Below are 21,576 nucleotides of genomic sequence, written 5' to 3'. Positions count from 1 at the left end.
CAGTGTTTACCTTCAGGAAATTATTTGTAACATATAGTTTCCTTTATCAAATTTAAATTTATTTATGTAATTTAAAGTCATAGGCTCATGTCCTAGTCTTTGGAACAGCACAAACAAGTTTGATCCATCTTCCACATGTCATATCCTTTTTCTTCCCATTTCCTCTCTTGAATATCCAGGTCAACATATGCGACTCCCTCATTTGTCATGGATATTGCTTTCCAGAACTTTTGTGATCTTGGTCATTTCAGAGCATGTTTAAACTGTGGTGTCCAAAAATGGACACAGTATTCTGACCAAAGTAGAATGGAATGATATTATATACTATACTTCCACTGATGTAGTGTATGCTTGCATGGGCTTCGTTCGCCACTGTATCACACTTTTGACTCAAGTTATACTTGTGGCCCATTAAGACCTGTGGTCAACATCAGTTTTACTCACAAGTGGTAGTCCATGAACTATATAGCCTGTTGGTCCACAGGAAAAATTCAATGTAAGAATGAAAGGATTGCAGCCAGTTGGAATAAAAATGGTGCTGGCCTCTTCCTGGGAAGCTGAAGAAAAATCTCTTATGCTCCCCTACACCAATGGCTTAGGAAGCATTAGTCTAAATCATTTTGGCATCAATGGCTGTCAAGCCAGGTATTCTCCAGCCTATATCTAAGCATATACTGAAGGCATAACAGCCATCTTTGGGTTAGATACTGGCAAATCCAGGTTTTTACCATTGTTGTTAAATCATCTTCTACACTGTTCTTGCCCAGCCAAGAAGAGGGGGCGGGGGAAAGAAAGGGAAGAAAACAAGTTTTGTGCTCCATGGTTTATTAATCACTTGGCAGAACAAGTATGTGCTGGGGTAGGAAGGTTGGGGGCATACAGCCTCTCTCCATCTCCTCTCTCCTCTTTCATTCGCACCCACAAACTCTTTCTCACTCCCTTTCTCTCCCCCATATCCATCACCTGCCAGTTCCTTCTCTTCTCTTGTTCACCTCCCACAAGACGTGTAAAAAGCCATTTCAGCTGTCCCTATGGGACAGATTTGGGATAGGGATGATACTCAAGGCAGGGAAGCCTCTACTAGTGCATGCATCTGTCCCTTGGTGTCCTCCTCCCGTCCTTAGTGAACCTAAAAGTTCCTATTTCAGACTAGGAGCTTTTCTCTGCAGCAGGAGGAGAGTAATTAACCTGTTAAGAGTCCAAGCCTTCTACCCTAGTCAATTCTCCTGTGGGGTTCTGACCCTCCCAACCTCTGCCCCATGCATTGGATGGAACTTCCAACTAAGGTGGAAGTCCAAATCTTTGTCTAGGATAGCAAGCCAAGCTACCTTTTGAGCTGGAGGGACAGACATTCCTTGAAGCTACAGATACAGCCCCATTCCACCCCATCCCCATAGAAGGAGTCCTGCTCCAACATGAGGAGGCCAGGTAGGCAGGGATCTTCCATGCCTTTGGTCCCCGAGGCAAGGCTAGGCAATTGGCATCTCCTCATTTTCTGGGCAAAATCCACTTTTCCTCCTTCTTTCCTCTATCCCTCTATGGCCTGCAGACTAATCCCATTAATGCTGCAGTGGGAAGGCCATGAGGGATCAGGAGGTGTGCACTTGTGTTCAGGTTGGGAGTGCTCAGGTTGGGAGCTACACACAAGTATCAAGGCACTTTTATGTGGGTCAGTACATGCAGAAATACATTCATGGAGAAGCAGGGGGAGAGTTCTGTCTGCAGGCAGTGGTCAGAGCTTCAGTTCCTACAGTAGCAGGAAGCATCTCCCTCCCCTCAAACCAACACATGCACGCATGCACACATACACATACACGCACAGCAGTGCCTCTCTTTTAGTCCTCTTCCCTTCCCTAGCTTCCAGGATAGGAAGAGCAGAAGGGGAGCAGAAGGAGAGAGGCTTGGGAAAACTGGGAGCAGGGAGTGCCTCACACATGTGGCTGTGTGTGAGGCTCTCCCAAGGTGTTGTCACAGAGTAGTGGGTGTGAAGGAGAGTGTGTGGGAGCCCATGATCCCAGGTCTTTGTGTGTGGGAGGGAGAGGGTTTAGATGGGCCCGTTGCCTCTCTGTGGGTGACAGGATCTACAGCATCTCATGTTGCTGCTGCAGGGCTTCACTAACCACCTGTAAAATGAGAGGGAGAGAAAGGATTAAGACAAATCCTGGCCACCTCAGATACCCTGTGCCTGCTTGTAAAGTAGCTGGGCCTTGTGCCTACTCCCAGCTGTGTCTTGCATTCCCTGTTCCCACCCACCTTCCAATAGTGCAAAACTAATCATACACAGTCAGGGATGCACTAAAATATCGCTTCAGTTTTTTGGTAAGTACTTAATGAAATTTGCAAATATTTGGGATGGGATGGTACTGATGTTTAGCACATTAGAGTGAGAAAGAAACCAGGACTGACAGATTCAGCCATTGTGAAGGCTCAGGCTCTTTGACTTTAATTCTTAAAAGGCTAGGTTTTAATCCCCATTTATTCAGCCATGTTAGTGCTGAGTTAGGGTTGCAACCTGTTTTCTTCTGAGAGGCTTCTCACCTGTAATAAATATATGGCAGGTAAGTATACCATGGCCCTCTCCACACTGTGAACAACTGTATCTTTTGAATATGGCCAGTGCAGATTGGAAATAATCTCATTTCACCCTGTGTTTTAAGAATTCATCCAAAATTCACATTTTCTTCATATTCAGGACACTAACAGATTCTCCCATCCTGTTTCACAGCTGCAGGAGACAGTGAAAGCTAATCTCATGTCTCTCTATATTACAACATCAATAGGTTGAGACACATCAAAAGAGTCAGCTGTTCCCTCTTCCAGAGGACAAAAACTGGATCCATAGTTCAAGGCCACTTCAATGGTCCTTTCACATATTTACCCACTGACCACCAAACCAAAGCTCTCTCATACCTTCAGCCATGCCCACTCACCTCCCCATCACGTGTCTCAATGGTTTTGATAGTAACGGTCTTCTTAGTGTGGACCTCAGAGCTTCGCTGCTCTGGACTGGTTTCTGTAGGGCAGAAAGAGGCATCAACTGGGTAACTGTAGGGCTTGGAGCAGGGGGAAGGAAGGGACCGTAATGGGAAGGGATCATAATCAGCAAAACCAAGGTTTGTGTTATAGCTAGCCTGATGAAGAGTTCTTGGAAAGCTGAGAGCTTGCTCATAAATTCATTATATATTGGTTGGTTGGGGTTTTTAAAATAAGATGTATTGGTATGCTGCAGATTTTGTTAAAATTAACTTTCCCCTTAGAGACCCAACATGGCTGGCTTAGCCTTTTGTGTTCTTACATGTGTGCTCATACAGAAGATATTGATGTGGACACTCTTTCCTCACTTTGAAGACACACACATACACTCATACAAATACAGAGTAACACAAGTTCAGCAGACTCCTGGTACTTCTCACCCCCACACATAACTGCATGTGCTTTTATAGTACATTTTCAGACCACTCTCCTCATTTCTTTAACACTTTCCCATAGAAAGGAGCCTACAAAAACTGGGGAGAAACAGGTGCCATGCTCACAATATGTAAATGGATCTGCCCTCCCGAATCAATACATCACGTCTTGTAGAAGCCATTTGTGTCAAAGCAAAGCATCCCCAGACCCAGCTGTTTGCTCAGTTAGATGCTTCTGCAGCAGCCAAAACAAAGCTTGAAGTCAGTGTTGGAATTACAAGATCTATAATGATCTGTGTTTGAACTTTTGCCAAACAAATTGTTTGGATAACGTATTGTCGACAGAAGGTCACCCAAAAAGAAAACTGATTTGCATGAAGATTCTAAATCTCACTCTGAACACGAAATTGTATTACTGTATGCTGTATACTCTTGTTATCAAATTTCTGGTATAAGGAATGAAGCATCAGTGATGCAATTTGGGAAATGTTTCAGTATCTTAACCTTTGTAATACAGTTTCTATACATGATAATTTACTGTTGTTTTGATATTCTCTTTGAAATGCAATGGTGATCTTGGATTTTAGTTTTGTTGGGGTTTTTTATCACCACATTTCACAGGGGATTTGTTAACTTGTGATGTCAAACATGAGAAAAGCAGACTGAGGAAAAGCAGACTCTGCTCATTTCAGGAGATGGTTGAATATCTTCAGATAGAACTACATACTGTGTACAAATGCATGTAACAAAGCAAGAAGAGCCAGCTGCAGAGTGTAAAGTGAGTTTTTAAAAACAATTTGTTATATAACATATTGCAAAGCCCCAATAAATAATTCATTACTGTAAACACTACATTCCATTAAAAAATATAAACCATTGTGTTACTCATTACATTGGTCATCACTTTTCTGTCCCTTAAAATGAAAAAACCTAGGATCAATAGAATGGAATCAAATTTGAAAAATTCAACACACATGACTCTAAAAATGCCATTAAAAATAAAAAAGTAACTAACATGAATAATGTTACAGACACACTCACACACATACAATGTTGTTCCCACTCATTGTGTTACTTCTGAAGGAGGCAATCCTACACTCCTATTACTTCCATCCTTGGGGGGAAAATGGGGGGAGGAGGTAACAACGAGATGCTGCTACTTATAAAGCATTACCTCTACTGCCCTGTTGTAGAGAGAAGCAGTTTTGGAGAAGCAGTTTTGGAACAGAGATATGGAGAGTAGAGGAAAGAAAATCAATCTTTCCTCTGCCTGCCCCACTCCCCCCGCCCCCAGTGCATTTGAATCACCAATCTGTTTCCTACTTAAGCAGTTTTAGGCATCTCTTTATCCCTTGCAAAAATGCAAATATATTTTTGGAACGGCAAGAGGAGAAAGAGGCTTGTGGGAGACAATGACTGAAGTGGAAAACACCCCTCACTTCTTTGTCCAAATGGCTCTCATCAGACTTTTTCCCCCTTCCAAAAAGCAGCTTATGGTAATGGCAAGCAAGAAGAGGGGAAAAGTATTGCTTGTATGAAATAAGTCATCCTGCCCCCATCTGATGTGACCAAATTGAGAGCCAACATGGCTTGATGGTTTGAATGTTGGACTAGGACTCTGGGAGACTGGGTTTCAAATCCGCCCCTCAACCATAGAAGCCCACTGGATGGCCTTGGCAAATCACACTCTCTCAGCTTCAGAAGAAAGCAAAGTCAAATCCCCCCTGAACACATTTTGTCAAGAAAACCCTGTGATAGGTTCACCTTAGGGTTACCATAAGTCTGAAAGGACCTGAAGGCACACAACAACAACAAAAGTAATGTTTATGTGTGATTCCCCACTAGTACTACTGCACGTGTTTTAAATGTAAATAGTAACTGGCAGGGATACACACAGATCCCTGGGTCTTACCCAACTCCTACTTGTACAAGCCAGAGTCCAAGCTACTTACCTCGGAAGTTGATGGCAGAAAAGGTTTGAATGGGCAGAGAAATTCTGCATGAAAAAGAAAGGTGAAGAGAGTCAGTGCACATGCTGGTGCCACCCTTCCTATATTCAGCACTGGCACAACCACCCAAAAGCCTCTCCTTGTCTTTCCTTTTGTAAAGCTGAACAGACTGCACTCCTTTTGCTTGCTTATGGAAATGTTTTTTTCTATCTTGTTATTATTTCAGTAACTGTGCATTCTCTTCTCATTCAGTAGCATTGTAAAACATGGACCTCTGAAGGCCAAAATGTTCAACACAAGAAGAACAAAGGTATAATGTGGCCCTGAGAGACTAACTGGACAACTTCTCAAGGTGGGAACTCAGACTCATCAGCTGTCACTAAAGATAAGGAAAACACCTTCTGGCTACTCACTCGCTATTACCAAACTCAAGAATTATGCTGGGCCTTTGCTCCATACTAAGAACTTATGTCTAGTTCTCAAGATTTGCTGCCTACAGTTCCCCTATAGCAAAGTACACTTGCTATAGGATTCATCTATCCAATTGTCCAAAGAATATGCCAGGACTTTATAAAACTTTCACAGGCGCACAACACTCACCTGCTCTCTTCACCCTCTAGCAGCTTGCGGTAGGTAGCAATCTCAACATCAAGAGCCATCTTGACATTGAGCAGGTCCTGATACTCGCGCAGGTGCCGTGCCATCTCATCCTTCAAGTGTCGGATCTCCTCTTCAAGCCTTTGGATTGTGTCCTGATAATTGCTAGCCTCTCCAGCAAAGCGTTCCTCCATCTCTCGCATCTGCCTCATCAGGGAGTCATTCTGGAAGCAACAGGAGAAATCATCCCTTCAACTCTTCTGTGTGTTTGTATGTGTACTGAAGAGAGCTTGGGAAAGTTATTTTTGGACTAGTTCTCCCTAAAAATCAATTCAAAAATGCAATTCAACTAATTCAAAAGGTTGTAATCCCCCCAAAAAACCTTTCCATGTTCTGGTATAGAAGACACATACCAGTGTCCCACAAGTTTCCTTGTCCTCTATTTTCAGTTGAAAATTGTGACAGTACTGTACAGTGGAGGCAGTAAAGCAGCAGCCATTTTGGATGAGCAAGAAAATGAAAGTACTAAACCTGAGACATGAGGAAGAAGGAGGCAGGGGTACTGAGAGTGGCGTTCAAGAGTGCACAGCTATCACTGAAGCACCAGAAAGGAACAATTTTGTAGCCTATGAAAGGCAGGCACATTTCTTCCTCCTGCATGTTGGATACAGGGAATGAAATGAGCTACCTTATACTGACTGAGGCTTTCAAACCAGCCTTCCTCAACATGGTATCCTCCAGATGTTTGGGCCTACAACTCCCTTCAGCCTATTGAACATGGGAGCTTGCAAGCTGAAACATCAGAAAAACACAAGGCTGGAAAAGACTGCATTAGTCCATCTAGGCCAGTTTTATCTATTGTGGCTGGGACAGATTGCAAAGTCTCCTGATATCTGTGATCCTTTTCACTGGAGATGCTAAGACTGAACCTGGAGCCTCATCCATGAATCATAGAAAAGTATGCATTCTGTGACCTATAGAAACTGGAAGGAGCAACTTTACCAGACAGCAAGGCATAAATGCAGCTGTATTCCACCATCCATGTAAAAACAGATTCCTAACAGTATCTTTCTTGTATCTTGCATAGCTTCCTACATTGCACCTGGATTGAACAGCAAGTTATCATTTGGGTTGAATATTTTGGGGTCTAAAACACTCCTCAATGTAAAATTGCTGGATTCTTAAACCTGTTTCCAAACACCAACTTGGCATTGCACCTCACCGTGCCCTTGAGTGCATCAATCTCACAGGTGTATGACTGGATCTGGTGCCGGTATTCCATCATCTCCTGCTTGGCTTGGCGTAGAGCATCATTGTTCTTATTTGCTGCCTGCGTCAGGTCAGACACCTTTATGCAAAAAAAAAAAAAAAAAAAAAAAAGGAGGGGAGGAACAGGTGAGACATATGTTCAAATTCACATGGGAGATGGCCACCACAAAGGTTCCCCAGCCCCACAGCCAATCTAAGTCCTCCTTTTGACCCATACCTTGGACTTATACCATTCCTCAGCCTCAGAAATGTTCTTTGCAGCAATTGACTCATACTGAGCACGTATATCACGCAATGCTGCTGTTAAGTCTGGCTTTGAAACATCCATCTCCACTTGGATTTGCTGTTCTTGCATCTGTGATTGCAGTTCTCTGATTTCCTGGAGAACCAAAGACAAGACAAGATCAGAACCAGTGTACTAGGAGACTACTGAAAGCCTTCTTTTATTCCATGTTCCACCGTCTTCTCTACTACCACCATACTCCATTTTTCCCATCTCTTTCCTTTTTATAGGGCAAAGGTGGGTAATGTAAATCTGTTGAGCCAAATGTGGCCCTCTGGACTTCTCCAGAAAGCATCATTATATTATGGTTTTCTGGTTTATGTGGGGTTTTTCCCCATTCTAAAATGTTGCAATGACTCTCCCAAGGCTTAGTGTCTGGTAGTGAGTATGCTGAAATATACTGGTATCTTTGATCCCATGACCTGGCCACCACCGGAATGCAGTTCCCAAGAGCTTCTTCAAAACAAATTCAGTCCTTCAGCTCAAAAATGTTCCCTTGTTGCAAGGAAATCCCAGGAATCATTTCTGTTGAATCCCACCACCCCTAAATGTCCCCACCCCTTCCCATTTGCCAGGCTCTCTTTTCTAGCAGCCCCGCCTTCAGATGTACTGAGCCACAAGAGCAGTCAAAAGTCCACACTTACCTCTTCATGCACCTTTTTGAGGAAGGCAATTTCTTCTTGCAGTGATTCAATACGCCTCTCAAGATCAATTCGGGCCAGAGTGGCTGCATCAACATCCTTTGGTGGCAGAAAAGAGTAGAGAAGACTTAAGTGGAAATAGATATGTCCAACGGCTTATCTTTTGTTGCAGGAAAAAGAGGAATTAAACTACTCTTTAAGGACATGCCTCTGAATAGCCCATGAAGCTGTGGCCGCTGCCCTCTGCTCTCCAGCCTACACAATCAGGGACTCTGGCCAATACTCCAAACCATGTAGGAGGTTGCCCAGGAAATGAGTGGGAAGACCCACCACTCCAGCCCAGTTCACATGATCCTTGGGCAGAAGTCCAGACAGCCATTTATTAACCCAGAAGCTGGCATTCATGACTGTGGTGAGACAGCTGCTCTAGCACTCTGCCTCCCTTCAGTAAACTCCATGTAATTTCAAGTAAGCCACAGCCGATCAGTAAAAAGTGGTGGTGAGGCACTGAATGGATTTGCATGTACTCCTGGGGGAATACTTCAGCAAACACTTGGCTTTTGGCACTCTGAAAGGAATGGAAAAATATTTGCCTAGATAAAACACAGGGGACCAACCACATGTCATACAAAAATACAGGCCTCATTTATTTGTGTGCGTGTGTGCGTGTGTTTTTGTGTGGATTTGTGAGTGCATGGTTGTGTGTGTTAAAACAGCAGGGGGCACTGCTTTAATTCCAGGCGAGCAACTAATTTTGGAAAGAGACTGGAAAATGGCAATAGACAGATGGGGAGAGAAACAATATACCTTCATGAGTGCTACGTAAAGGAGAACTCTCTCTTTTTTTGGCTTTCAAGAATGCAGTCAGAGCCAAAAAAAGAAGCTTCTATCATTCAGAAATAGGAGGCAGTGGCTTTGGACAGTGTTGATTTTTTTAAATGAGCACTTCCCCTTACCATTATATGCAGTACTACAGGAAAGGTCTGAACTTACAGCTCTGAAAGCAGCTAGGTTGTTCTCTGCTTCCTCCTTGAGATGAATCTCTTCCTGCAGCCTGTGAAAGTGAAGCAGAAAGATTGGAAGGAAGGTGTCAGACAGGAAGCTAGACTAACCAGCTAACACTCATGGCAGGTCTTTTGTTTTCCTGCCCACCACAGCACTCCAAGGGGCAACAAGGTCTTTAACTCCACCCAAGCTTAAGATCTGTAACTTTTGAGATTCCCTTCAAGCAGCAAGGATAATATCTGCATCTGGAATGGGCAATTCTCCTGAATTCCAGGGGGTGGAGAGAGAGCTGGCTGAGGGCCAGGCTGGAGAGCTAGAAGAACATGTCCTCTCATTGCCTGTTTTAGTCAAAGTCTCAAGCACAAAGTCATGAGCTCATGGGTAGATAATGCTCACTCCCCCTTTCCCTTTTAGGGTAGCAGAGATTTTGCTGCTACATCAAGTGCAAAAGCTAGAGGCCTGGGAAGGAGGAGGAAATGGACGGGAGAAGGATGCCAGCTTGTAAGAGTAGTGGCTGGGAGTCCTGTTCCCCACATTCTGAGGAACACCAAGTACTCTACACCCAGTCTGGGATATCTAGAATTAGTGTATGTATGACATGGCGGTGACAGATGGCATACAACTGAGCTGCTAGACTACCAGGATGGAGTGGTGTTCCGGGCATTGTGGCATCCCCTACATCAGTGCTTCTTAAGCTATTTGGAGAAGGGCTGGCAGGGTATTTTCCCCCAATGTGCTAGGGACCAACACTCATATCCCCAACTGTCTTGATTTGACAGTTCCAATGACTCACTTACTGTCCCATTTCGAATTGCTTTTAAAGTGTCCCAGTTTATTTCTCCTACTATCTGCCTTTGCACTCAGCTTAAACCTTTAGTATAAACTAAGTTCCAAGTGTAAACGTAGTTTGCACTCAAATTAGCGGGGGGAGGGGGGGCTTGCACTTTGCAGTGGGCTCAGGCAAAATCAAACTGCTGCATACTCTCCTAGCTTGTTTTCTTTCTCAGTCATAATTTTTGCCATCTTAACCACACTTTGATGTTACATGGCCACATATGCCACAGTTTTTATCTGTGAAATGTTGGATAGTATGGTACCCTATTTGCACCTAGTGATAACAATGATTTCCTGTTTTCCTTGAAAGTCTCCATGGACTAGCAGCCAATGGCTCATGTGGGCCTCCAGCCCACAGATTACCTCTTTGAATAGCACTTACCTACAGGGTTTTGCCACAAAAGGCAAGCTGTGAGGATCATTATAGCTGTGGTGCACTGGAAACAAAGACATCTGGGACCCAGTTCTTTGCAGATTATATGTGTCATCCTCTCTCTCCACCCATCCTCTGTCAGAAGCCTTTTCTCCCTGACTACTGAACTCTACACTACCTGCCCTCATATATCCCTTACTATGCAACTGCAAATGGAGATTTTGAGCCCTAGTGTGCACAATGCATGATGCCAGCAAGCTATCATAATTGCAAACTTTAATGTTTACAGTGCCAGGGCTTGAAATGGTAACCTTTCCCTACAGGATTCTTGTTTAATACTGCAGATACTCCTCTTTCTTTCTTTTTCTGGTCTGGTGGTCAAACACTGCAAGATGATGGCAAGGAAAAGAACACACTGCCTCTATGATTGCAATGCAATCAGACTTTCAGTGGAACTGATTTACAACAATTCCCCCCAGAGTAATTGTGGTTTGTGTGTATATACATATATATGCACACAAACATATTTATGCATTTGTCAGAGCTGAAGTCTGCAAGCAAAATGCCCAGCTTGCTTTTGGCTTTGAAAAGCCAAGGTCTGAAATGATTCACAGATGTTCTGGGACCCAGAAGGCTATTCTAGTGTAGTCTGTTTGGTCCCTGGGATCCTCTGACAAGATTTCATCTTTCCTTTCAAAAGGAAATGCCAAAACTTCCTGTCATTGGGGCCCAGACTTGCTGGATTACCATTCCAGCTATATCCAGTTGTTCCTTGTCTGTCACAGAAATCTTCATCCTGGCCATTGCCACAGCATTGAAAACTAGGCCAGATCCTTCCTGAAGGAGGCTACCTTGATCCTCCCTCCTCAAGAGTTTAATTTTCTAATATGCATTGTAATCCCACTCAGTACCACACTACACTTTTATAATGCTATTATTCCACTTTTACTGCTATGGTTGCTTGAGAATTCCAAATGCCCTTGCTTAAACTTCAAATCCCAGGATTCCACAGGAGGCAGCTGTAGCAGTAAAAGTGGAATAATACCACTATAACAGTGTAATGTATTCAGGAGGCACCACCTAGAAGCCATTGCAACTCAGAAAAGTGCCAGGAGAACCTAAGAGCTAAAGGAGCCTGTGCCTCACTTGCTTGCTGATGCCTTTTAACCAACTTGCTGGTTTGTGGTCAGCTTTATTTTCCTCCTCTGCTTTTTCTGATCTTTAATATGGACAGAAAAGAGTATTGCAGACATTCTGGTATTGCTATCAGTTATTCTGACCCCTTCAATTGAGGAGTAGTCATTAGGGTTACCACCTTCCCCTTCTGTTTAAAATGTCTATGACAGGCGCTAGTACAATCGATTTGGCTTTCACAGTGGCTGAATTTCTGCTGGCATAGCTGCATTTGCTGGAATCCTGTGTTCTGTGTTGATGTTAAAGAGATAAACACCCCTCTCAAAGTGCAGAGAAAGGTGGGCTACATGTCCCACTATGGGCCGCCCCAAAGTGTTTGCAAAGCCAGCCCTAGATAGTAAGGGGGTCTTGCAGAATTTTCTGATTTAGAGAGAAAGAAGAGCCAATAGGCTCGTTCCCCATAATTCTTTTCCACAGAGAGGGGGTTAGAAATCATGGCACCAGGAAATAATGTTTTTGTGAATGGTAGACATTTTCGACAAGAGAGCCAGTGGTGGAGTGGCTAGAATTTTGGACTGGGACTTGAGAGTTCTTTCTATTGGGTGGCCTTGAGCCAGATACTCTCTTTCAGCTTACTCTACCTCACAGGATTGTTGTGAGAACAAATTGGGGGAAAGTAGAACATAATCTCTGTACACTTTAATCTCTTTCATCTAATTGGAGGAAAAGTGGAGTATAAATGTAATGAACAAAGAGATGGTCATATTCACATAGCTATGCCTCTGCAAGTATAATTCTTAACTATTCATGGCAGAGCCTAAAAATAAGAGTCTGCTGTTATCTAACAAATAGATAACATTTGTGATATCAGGCCTGGACTCAGTCCAGCCCATCCCATAGGATAAAAGTATTGTAACAATATTTTATTATTTCATCTAGCTGTGGCTGTACCAACCTTATGAGGTACTCCATTATCATAGTCACTTTTAAGAAAACCCTAGGCTAATCAGTCCTGCCCATGTCATGGACCCAGTAGAAGAGCAAGGATATAAACAGAAACTGTAAAGAGGAAAAGGCCTTAAGAGTAATCCCAAGTGCAAGAGACAATTTTAAGAGTAAGAACATCCACCTGTTTAACTTAGCAAAAAGAAAGGTCAAAAAGTGATCTGATAAGAACCAGTAAGCAGCTATTAGTGTCAAATTGCTTAAAGACCCTCCTCCCAATTTCTGATATGGCCCTCATATGATGTGGATAGTCAATTATCCATAAAGTTCAGCTCCAAACAGAGTTGTTTAACAAACACAATTTGTTAATTTAATAAAAAAAAGGAGGCAAATATTTGCATTGGAGGCAGATGGTGAAGTCTCAACAGTACACTGTGTGTTTAAAATTTAGGACAATCTAATCCAAATACTATGAAGATTCAAAGAACATTATTCTTTGCTCTCACATTGAAAATCTTATGTTAAAATCTGAATACACCTTTTAAAAAATGAACCTCTCTGTTAGGATAACTGTCCTGCCTATGTTAAGTTTTTAAACTTTATAAATATAGACAGTGAAAAGAAGATGTGAGGCAAGGGGTTTGTATAGCAGGGAAAGCAGCACCATCCTGGGACACACCCTGTTCTAAGAATAAGTAACTTGTCATGGGTCCTGGGACCTTTGCATTGGGGCTGGAAAAAATGTGACCATTCAAATTCTGTTGGGCTGCTACTGCCCTAGCCAGCATAGCCAATAGTGAGAGAGTTACAGCCCAATAATATCAATTATCAAAATGCTCTAGATGGAGGAGATGTCTTGCAGTGCCTCAGGAGAACAATTGCCAAGTTGTCTGGAATGTGCACAGTTCTAAAGCATCAAGTCCAGCTGGGGCTCTCAAATCAGCTCTGATAAAGACAAGAAGCTTATCTCCATCAAAGGATGGAAAAGAGTTACCTAACGGGGGCATGGGGTCTCAGGCAGGGACTGGCAGGATGGAGGTGGTGATGGCAGCAATGAAGCAGACCAGCTCGGAGAAAGATGTGCAGCACCTGCATGAAAAATACTCTGCATGGGCAAGGCATGCTCTTAGGCCATGGCAAAGCTGACATGAGATACATAAGCCTGAGTATTGCTTTTGGAGGTGGCATGGAAGGGGAAACAAATCTACCCTTTACTGCCTTTTCTTTTTTACTCTACTGGAGAATAATCAGAATAAGGGACAGAATACCTGTTCAGAACCAGGAGAAAAGTCCAGGAGTGCAAGCTCTGAGTAGTCTGAGCTTAGCCAGGTTTGACAATAAGTGTGTGGCAGCAAGGAGGCCCTTACCCCCCATCTCACCTCTGCTTCAGCTTCTGAAGGTCATCCAGCAGATTGTCCCTCTCCACATCAACACGTGCCCGCTGGTTGGTCAGCAGTTCCACCTGGCGTCTCAGCTCCCGCAGCTCTTCTTCATACATCTCGGCCACTCGTGTGGGCTCCTTGCCTTTGAGCCGGTTGACTTCGGCCACCATGAGCGCATTCTGCTGCTCCAGGAAACGTACCTTCTCAATGTAGTTGGCGAAGCGGTCATTGAGCTCCTGAAGCTCTACCTTCTCGTTGGTTCGTGTCTGCAAGAACTCCTGGTTCATGGCATCGGCTAGGGAGAAGTCAAGGAGTTCCCCAGCCCCCTGGTAGGCTGAGCGCAGTGGAGCTGAGTAGCTGGCTCGGAAGCTAGAAAGGCTGGATGGGGCAGCACTGCGGGACACTTGGTAGACCCGAGAGGAGACGGAGCTGGCAGAGGATCCCTTGGTGCCAAAGGAGGCCCTTGGGAAGGAAGGTGAAGCCGCCCCGCCAAAGGTCCGGCGGTACGAGGAGAGCCTCTGGCTGGAGGAGTAGGACTGGCTCATGGTGGTGGCTGGATAGGACAGAGGCAGAAAGGTTAACAGCTGCTGCTCTGAGTGAGCAAGTTGGAGTCGGGAGAGAGATCTGAGCTCTCGCTATTTGTATCCCTGAGTCTTGACATCATTGAACAGTCCCCTCCCTGCTTCCCCCTGTTCCCAGATTGGAACAGCTGTGGATTCCTCTGTCAGTTAGTTCAGTGAGGAATCTCTTGTGGGGATGGGGTAGGGAGACAGACAGACAGATAGCAGCAAGTGAGTCATGGGATGCAACAGTTCTCTTCCGCTTGGCAACAATTGGGCCAAGGCTGGCAGAGAGAAGATAGGGATGGATGGGCCCAGAATGTGGCCCTGGGCCTCAACAGTGATGGGTCGAGAACATGAAGGAGGAGCAAGGTGGTTATGTGGAAAATGCCAGGTTTGGAAAGTGAAAGGATTGGGGATAGGAGGGAACAGTGAAGGAACAGGACAGTCTCAGTAATGGAAAATATTTTCCAGTGTGTAAACAGCTACACAAAGACCATGTGATAGGAAATGAAAAAGAAAAAGAAAGAAAGAAAGTATATATTAGGACATATAAATCGCATAATAGTTACTAAAAATAAAGGTCACTATTCAAATCTTTCTTACATGCCTCCTCAAGATGTGAGCATGGAAAGCAAGTTGTTGTGGGTTAGAGCAAAGCCAAATTGCTAGAAGTATTTATTACAGAGGTCAAAGAAATATATCTCAGAGGAGTTGAACATTATTTAACCCTACATCCAATCCAAGTGAAATAGACCAGTCTTCTTGTGGACTATGTCCCATTTACGTCTCTGGAGACCAGGGTTTGAATCCCTGCTCAGCCATAGAAACTCAGTGGGTATTTTAGACAAGCCACATTCTCTCAGCCTCAGAGGAAGGGGGTAGACAAACCTTCTCTGAACAAACCTTGCCAAGAAAACCCTATGATAGGTTTGCCTTTGGATCATCATAAATTGGAAAAAACTTGAAGGCACACAGCAACAGAATATGGTGTATCCTGTGGGCTGTTCAGTCCAAATACATCTCCCCTAGGCATGGAGAGGGATGTGAAATAAGGAAAGTAAATAATCCTAGAGGTGGTGGGTACAGTACTTTCAATGTAAAAGAGGCTTCTACTGCCCTTTATCCACAGCTGAAATAATTGTTTCCAGCCAGAAGGGATGGTTGTTTTTGCAAACCTGCCAAAAGCGCAAAGCTATTTTCATTTCACACAAGGCCCAAAGAGCACAGCGCTCTCCTCAACTTGGATTCAGCAACCAAAACCTACATCATCTTGAAAAATAATGGAAACTAGGCTAGGGTGGGGCAGGTCTGGGTTCTTCTAGGTCTCCCCCTCCATCCCACTTTGGGGCTGAGGCATAGGCAATCTCCCAGCCAGATTGTTTCAGCCTGCTGTGAGTAGCCCTGCTTATCATCCCTGTGCCCAGAATGGAGCCAGCCAGTGATATCAGAGGCTATGCTCCCTAAATCTCCTCCCCCTCACATTCCCCAGGTAGCAGCTACTAAACCTAAATAGTCTTGCTGCTAAGCCAGCCTGTCAGCCTGCTATTCAGAGCTCCAGGGTGGAGGGGTGGTGAAAACTAGGTTAACCCTTTCTAGGACATAACAGCATAAGAAGGGCACTGTTGGATGAAATCAAAAGTCAAGGATCCTATTTTCTCACGGTGGTCAGCCAGATGGCCCCATGGCAAGCCCACATGTAGGATGAGATGGCAACAGCCTCTTTGATCCTCCAACAGCTGATATCGTAAAGCATGCTGCCTCTCTCCTTAAGGGTATCGCATAGCCATAGTAACTATCTAGTTGCCCTAGATAGCTTTAATCTCCATGAATTTATCTAATCCCCTTTTGAAGCCATATAAATTGTTAGGCAACACCTTCTCCAGTTCATGCAAATTCCATAGTTCAGTGTGCTATGTGCCGGAGTACTTCCCTTTGCCTGCTCTGAATGTGCCATTAATCAATGACCCCAGGTTCTAGTATTATGAGAAGAATGTCATCTGTCTTCATTGTCTCTCCACCAGTGGTTCCTGCCTTGGCTCCCCAGAATCTGTTGGAGCACATTTCCCAAAATCCCCAGCCAACAGAAAGAATCCCTGAAGAATGATTGTGGTGGCTTGGATTTATGGGAGTTGTTCTTCAACAACATCTGGAAAACCAAGGCTTGGAACCACTGCTTTGTCTCTGTGTGTGTGCCCTCAAGTCACTTGTCAACTTATGGCAATCTCATGAATTTCATAGGGCTTTCTTAGGCAAGGGATACTCAGAGGTGGTTTTGTCAGTTTCTTCCTCAAAAATAAAGTCCACAGCACCTGGTATTCCTTGGTAGTCTCCCATTCAAGTACTAAGCAGGGCTGATGCTGCTTGCCTGCCAAGGTCAGACAAAACCCAAGCACTATAACCTCATACAGTACAATGTATTGTTTTTATCTTGGACAATCTTGGGAGGGTTCCACTCTTAGAGGCATCCTAAAAATTGTTGTAAGTAAATAACTACCATCAATGCCCCAGCTTCTTGATCACTCCAGTTTTTGTCCTTTGATGCACCTTTCCCAGCTGAACAATATTCTGTGTGAAATGTAGTCACCCAAACTGTATGAAAAATTTTAAAGTTGTAAAAAAGGCATTACAATATTAGCAGTCTTTCAGGAGCTGACAACATGGAGCATCTGTTGCACACTGCAGGGTTTTCTGTGCCCTGAAGGGTATGCCTTGGTCACTCATCACAATCTGGCACCATCTGTACTCACTCTACTCAGAAGTAGATAGGGATTACTGGACTGAGGAGAGGCAAATAGAGAATGCTCAAAACAAGTCACGTCTGTTACATTTTGTGGAGTTGCGATGTTCTTTAAAAGAAACAAGGGAATCCCGTTAGCAGTAGCATTGGGCTCAGAGGACACGAAACAAAGAATGTGCAAAGAAATGCCCTTTTACTGAACCATCTAATGTTTAAAAAATTCTTGGAAAATATTTAGTTAGTTAGTTAGTTAGTTAACTGTTTATTAAAACTCTTTTAAAATCTTGCTCTTCAGCTGAAAAGTCCCCAGGAGTGGAAAAACTTTTACCCATAGGCTTACAACTACCAAAGGGAAAAGGCATGGAGAAGGGAGGGGAAGAAATGATGTAGGGGGTGTTCCCACTTGGCAGATAAAATGGATTATGTTGGCATGATTCTGATTCGGATTATGTTCCGGGAATAATTCAATTTTTTCCATCATTTCCTTTACCCAAAGGGGCAAATTACCTCGATTCATTTAGACCCTGTTTTCGTTCCCATTTATTTTAAATCGTTTTATTTTAAAGCGGATTAACTTGCTCCCCGTTCCCATTTGTGTCCACAAGCTGTCAATCAAGCGCCTAGGCTTCAGACGTCACAAGTCTTGGGGTTTTTTGGGGGGGAGGGGGCAGCCAATGAAAATTGGCTGCTTCCAAGGCTCTTCTGTTGTGTCTCCCCAGACTAGGAGGAGGCTTGACAAATTGGATCAAGGAGGAGAAGGCGTCGGGCTTCATTATTGAGGAGAGAATCTTTGGGGAAGAGAGAAGATAAGGCTCGATTCCCCCCCCCCTCAGATCTCTGGGCGTCCAGGTCTCCATTCCCCAAAATCGCTTTGCCTCCCCCATTGCTGTCTGGGGGGGCGATCAAGCAGGGATGTCCTGCAAAGCCCATCCCATAATTCCTCTGGAAGAAGCCTCCTTTCCCCAAAATCCCTTCGCCTCCCCCATTGCTCCCTGGGCAGTCTGGGGGCCATCAAGCAGGGATGTCCTGCAAAGCCCATCCCATAGTTCCTCTGGAAGAAGCCTCCTTTCCCCAAAATCCCTTTGCCTCCCCCATTGCTCCCTGGGCTGTCTGCAGGGTGATCAAGCAGGCATGTCCTGCAAAGCCCATCTGCTGCTCAGGCAGAGGTGAAAAAAGAAAAAAATAGTTTAAAATGGTGTTCAATGTCTCTCCTCACACATCGGTCTATGAATAAGGAGCAGAAGGGAGGTTGCAATCCACCGGGGGAAAGGCTATGCGAATGGAAGAAAGAAAATGGCGCTGGCGATGCAGAAAGAGAACAAAGAGGGTGACACCCCCAGGCCAGCCCCTTGAGCGCTGCTCCTCCCATCTCCAGGTTCCCGCATCAGACACCCTTTCGTTCCCATTCGGATACCGCGAATCATACCCTGCTTTCAAAAATAACCCGCGTTATAACCTACTATTTTTTAAACCGGTTTACAGGCGTCTAATTCGAATTATACGATATAATTCAATTTTGAATCGAATCGCAGTGGAAACGATTCCGGGGCATTGAGGAACTAATTCAGGCATCAGTGGGAACAACACATCTTAGTTCTCTTCATGATCCGCTTTATAGGCAAGCAGGAACGCCCCCTTAGTCTTTCAGCAGGGCAGCTGGAATAGTCCTGCTTCCCTCTTCATCTCCTCCTGTGAGGAAGTATGTACGAGAGATCTCGTAGCACCTTTGAGACTAACTGAATTGCTACCAGTTTCTTTCTTTCAGTTAGTCTCAAAGGTGCTACAAGATATTTCTATATACAGATTCTATGGACTAACATGGTTATATCTTTGTATTTGTGAGGAAACAAGTCTGATTTCTTAGGATGGATTCCAACAAGTGCATCCACACAGTATGCATAAAATTTTGTAATGAACTCATTCTTGAATTTAAATTCACATAGTTTTAAAGTGAGTAGATCATACCCTGTGTCTTGAGTGTCCTCCATATGATTTAGGGTGTATCTGCACTGCAGAAATAAAGCAGACTGACACTACTTTAACTGTTATGGCCTCAGGAACCCTGGAATTTGTAGTTTGGTGAAGTATTCAGCCTGGTTTGTCAGGGAGCTGTGGTGCCTCACCAAATGACAAATCCCAGGATTCTGTAGGATAGAGTAATGGCAGTGTCAAACTCCAGTATTTCTGCAGTGTAGATATAGCCATAAACTACAACTCCACCAACCGCAGCTGACAGGGCCAGTTATCAGGGGATTATGAGAGTTCTTGCCCAAAACATCCAGAGGGTACCAGGTTGCCTGCCCCAAATGGCGTACACAGGAAAAAATAATGGTGGGGTTTTTTGGGTGTGTGTGTATTAAAACAAGAAACAAATGTTGGTATGCAGAAACATAGGAAACTTGATTAATTGCCTTTATAGCCTACCTTTCTCCAATGACCTTGAGGTGCTGTACATTGCTTTCCCTTTCCTCTTTTCATCCTCACAACCATGCTGTGAGGTAGTTCAGGCTGAGAAAAAATGTGTTATGTACCTCTATATACCCTCTGCTGTATTTTGGGGTCCTCATAGTTTGATATCTCATATTTGGAGATAACATGTTTTTGAGAGATCTCTGACCTTTCAGGAGGAAAAATGGATCACTTCCCCAGGGGGAAAAGGAATTGCTTCCCCCACTTCAGCTTTCCACAGTCTTCTCCTCGGAGAGGTATATCCAAGTAAACAAAACTATCAAATCTAATGTGCTTCATTCTTCCCTCAAATAGTCAGTATTTCCTCTTGAAATCAGAGATAAAGGAGCTCTCTGCATCTAAAGCTATAAACCAGTCTCTCTACCTATCCCCTGTTGTGATCCCAGACAAACTTCTCCATCCACTCATCTCAGGGCTACCCCAATCCAATCACTGCTTTTGTTTAAAAAAAAATACACAAACCAAACCCATTGTCGATTACTGGGAAAAGTCATTCAGTCTTTATAACCTGGCTAGATAGCCCTTGACCTTGGGTAATTTTTAATGTATACATATGTCCTCAGAACATAGCCACTTTGCAAACATCCCAGCCCTCATACACACCCGCACTATGTTCTGTGTTGCCCTCAGACCTTCCAGTCTGAACCACTTCAACCTTCCACAGTTTTCTCTTTGGACAGGTAAATATAACCCCATCACAAGCCTTAATATCCCCTTTCTATATTTCCATTTCATTTAGCTGTGTATGCTCTGTCTGTGGGTGTTTGCACTCTATTTTCTAAATAAAGTCTGGAAGCCACAATCCAGTCCTAAGGACTAGAGCACAGCTTTAGCACAGCTTCTGGACTCTTAGGACGCATGCATCATTTAAGCAGCATACTTCCAAAGTGACCCAAAGCAGCTTTATTTTGGCCTGTCTGTATGGGGCCAAAGATTCCTTAATTCACCAAGAATCGGGAGTCCTCCCTGTTAGTACTGGTATATACTGGTGCTTCCTAGTCCAAAGGTTACCCAAGCCTCTCACAAAGCTAATTTCCCCAATATTTGAAGTATTGCTGACAGCTGGTGGGGACCCCCAGTTGTCAGCAACAATTAAACGATGTAAGAAACATACATAAAATTAAAATAAAATTTAAAAAATTATACAGCAAACTATAGACCGTGACTAAAGTGCAGTTGGAGTTCTTAGAGTTCTTCTGACGGCCGGAGAAACTATTCGGGAAAGGCCTGCCGGAAGAGATCCATCTTTATAGCTTTTTAAAAGCTGTTTAGGGTGGTAATATGACGGATCTCATCTGGCAGGCCATTGCACAATCTGCATTCGACAGCTGAGAAAGTCCTTTGGGAAGTCATGGACAGCCTTATTTTATAAGGCTGTAGCAAATTCCTCCCTGAGGATCTAAGTGTACAGGGAGGATTATATGGAAGGAGACGGTCCTGAAGATAGGTTGGACCCAAGCCATTTAGGGCTTTAAAGATGATAACCAACATCTTGTACTGGGCCTAGAAACTAATGGGCAGCCAGTGATCTTAAGATCGGTGTTATATGGTCTCTTCTGGATATAACAGAGAACAATCTGGCTGCCATGTTCTGAACTAATTGAAGTTTCCGGACTAAGCACGAGGGTAGCCCCATGTAGAGTGCATTACAGAAATCAAAGTGTGAGGTTACCAGTGCATGTACTATGGCCTCAAGGTCCCTGATTTCCAGGAAAGAGCGCAGCTGGCATATCAGCCAAAGCTAATAACAGGCACTCCTGACTGTCGCATTCACCTGATTTGTCATGTGAGGCGATGGTCTAAGAGCACCCCCAGATTGTGAACACAGTCCTTTGAGAGGAGTGTGACCCCTTCCAGGACTGGAGGTTGTATCGCCCGATACCTCTGTTTTGTCTGGATTCAGCTTCAATTTGTTTTCCCTCATCCAATACATTACAGTCCTTTGAACCATTATACTACACAAGCTCTCTTTGGTGGCAAATTTAGAA

At 44.0% G+C, this 21,576-nt stretch overlaps 1 protein-coding gene across 1 annotated transcript; it reads right to left on the bottom strand.

The window, feature by feature from the left end:
- Positions 1–808: 808 nt before the first annotated feature.
- DES (desmin) lies at positions 809–14,509 on the bottom strand. The gene is made up of 9 exons (XM_089520470.1): positions 13,817–14,509; positions 9,140–9,200; positions 8,150–8,245; positions 7,440–7,601; positions 7,176–7,301; positions 5,957–6,177; positions 5,360–5,403; positions 2,931–3,013; positions 809–2,123 (listed from the first exon to the last, which is right to left on the bottom strand). Exons 1-9 carry the CDS (start codon positions 14,362–14,364, stop codon positions 2,082–2,084), a joined length of 1,383 nt encoding a protein of 460 aa, XP_089376596.1. The 5' UTR covers positions 14,365–14,509; the 3' UTR covers positions 809–2,081.
- Positions 14,510–21,576: the final 7,067 nt, after the last annotated feature.

Source organism: Sceloporus occidentalis, unplaced genomic scaffold (assembly GCF_023333645.1).
Source record: "Sceloporus occidentalis isolate IW3139 unplaced genomic scaffold, rSceOcc1.0.p SCAF_4, whole genome shotgun sequence".
Lineage (NCBI taxonomy): Eukaryota > Metazoa > Chordata > Lepidosauria > Squamata > Phrynosomatidae > Sceloporus > Sceloporus occidentalis.
The sequence above is the reverse complement of the archived record's forward strand: the minus strand, read 5'-3'. Positions and strand labels throughout refer to the sequence as shown.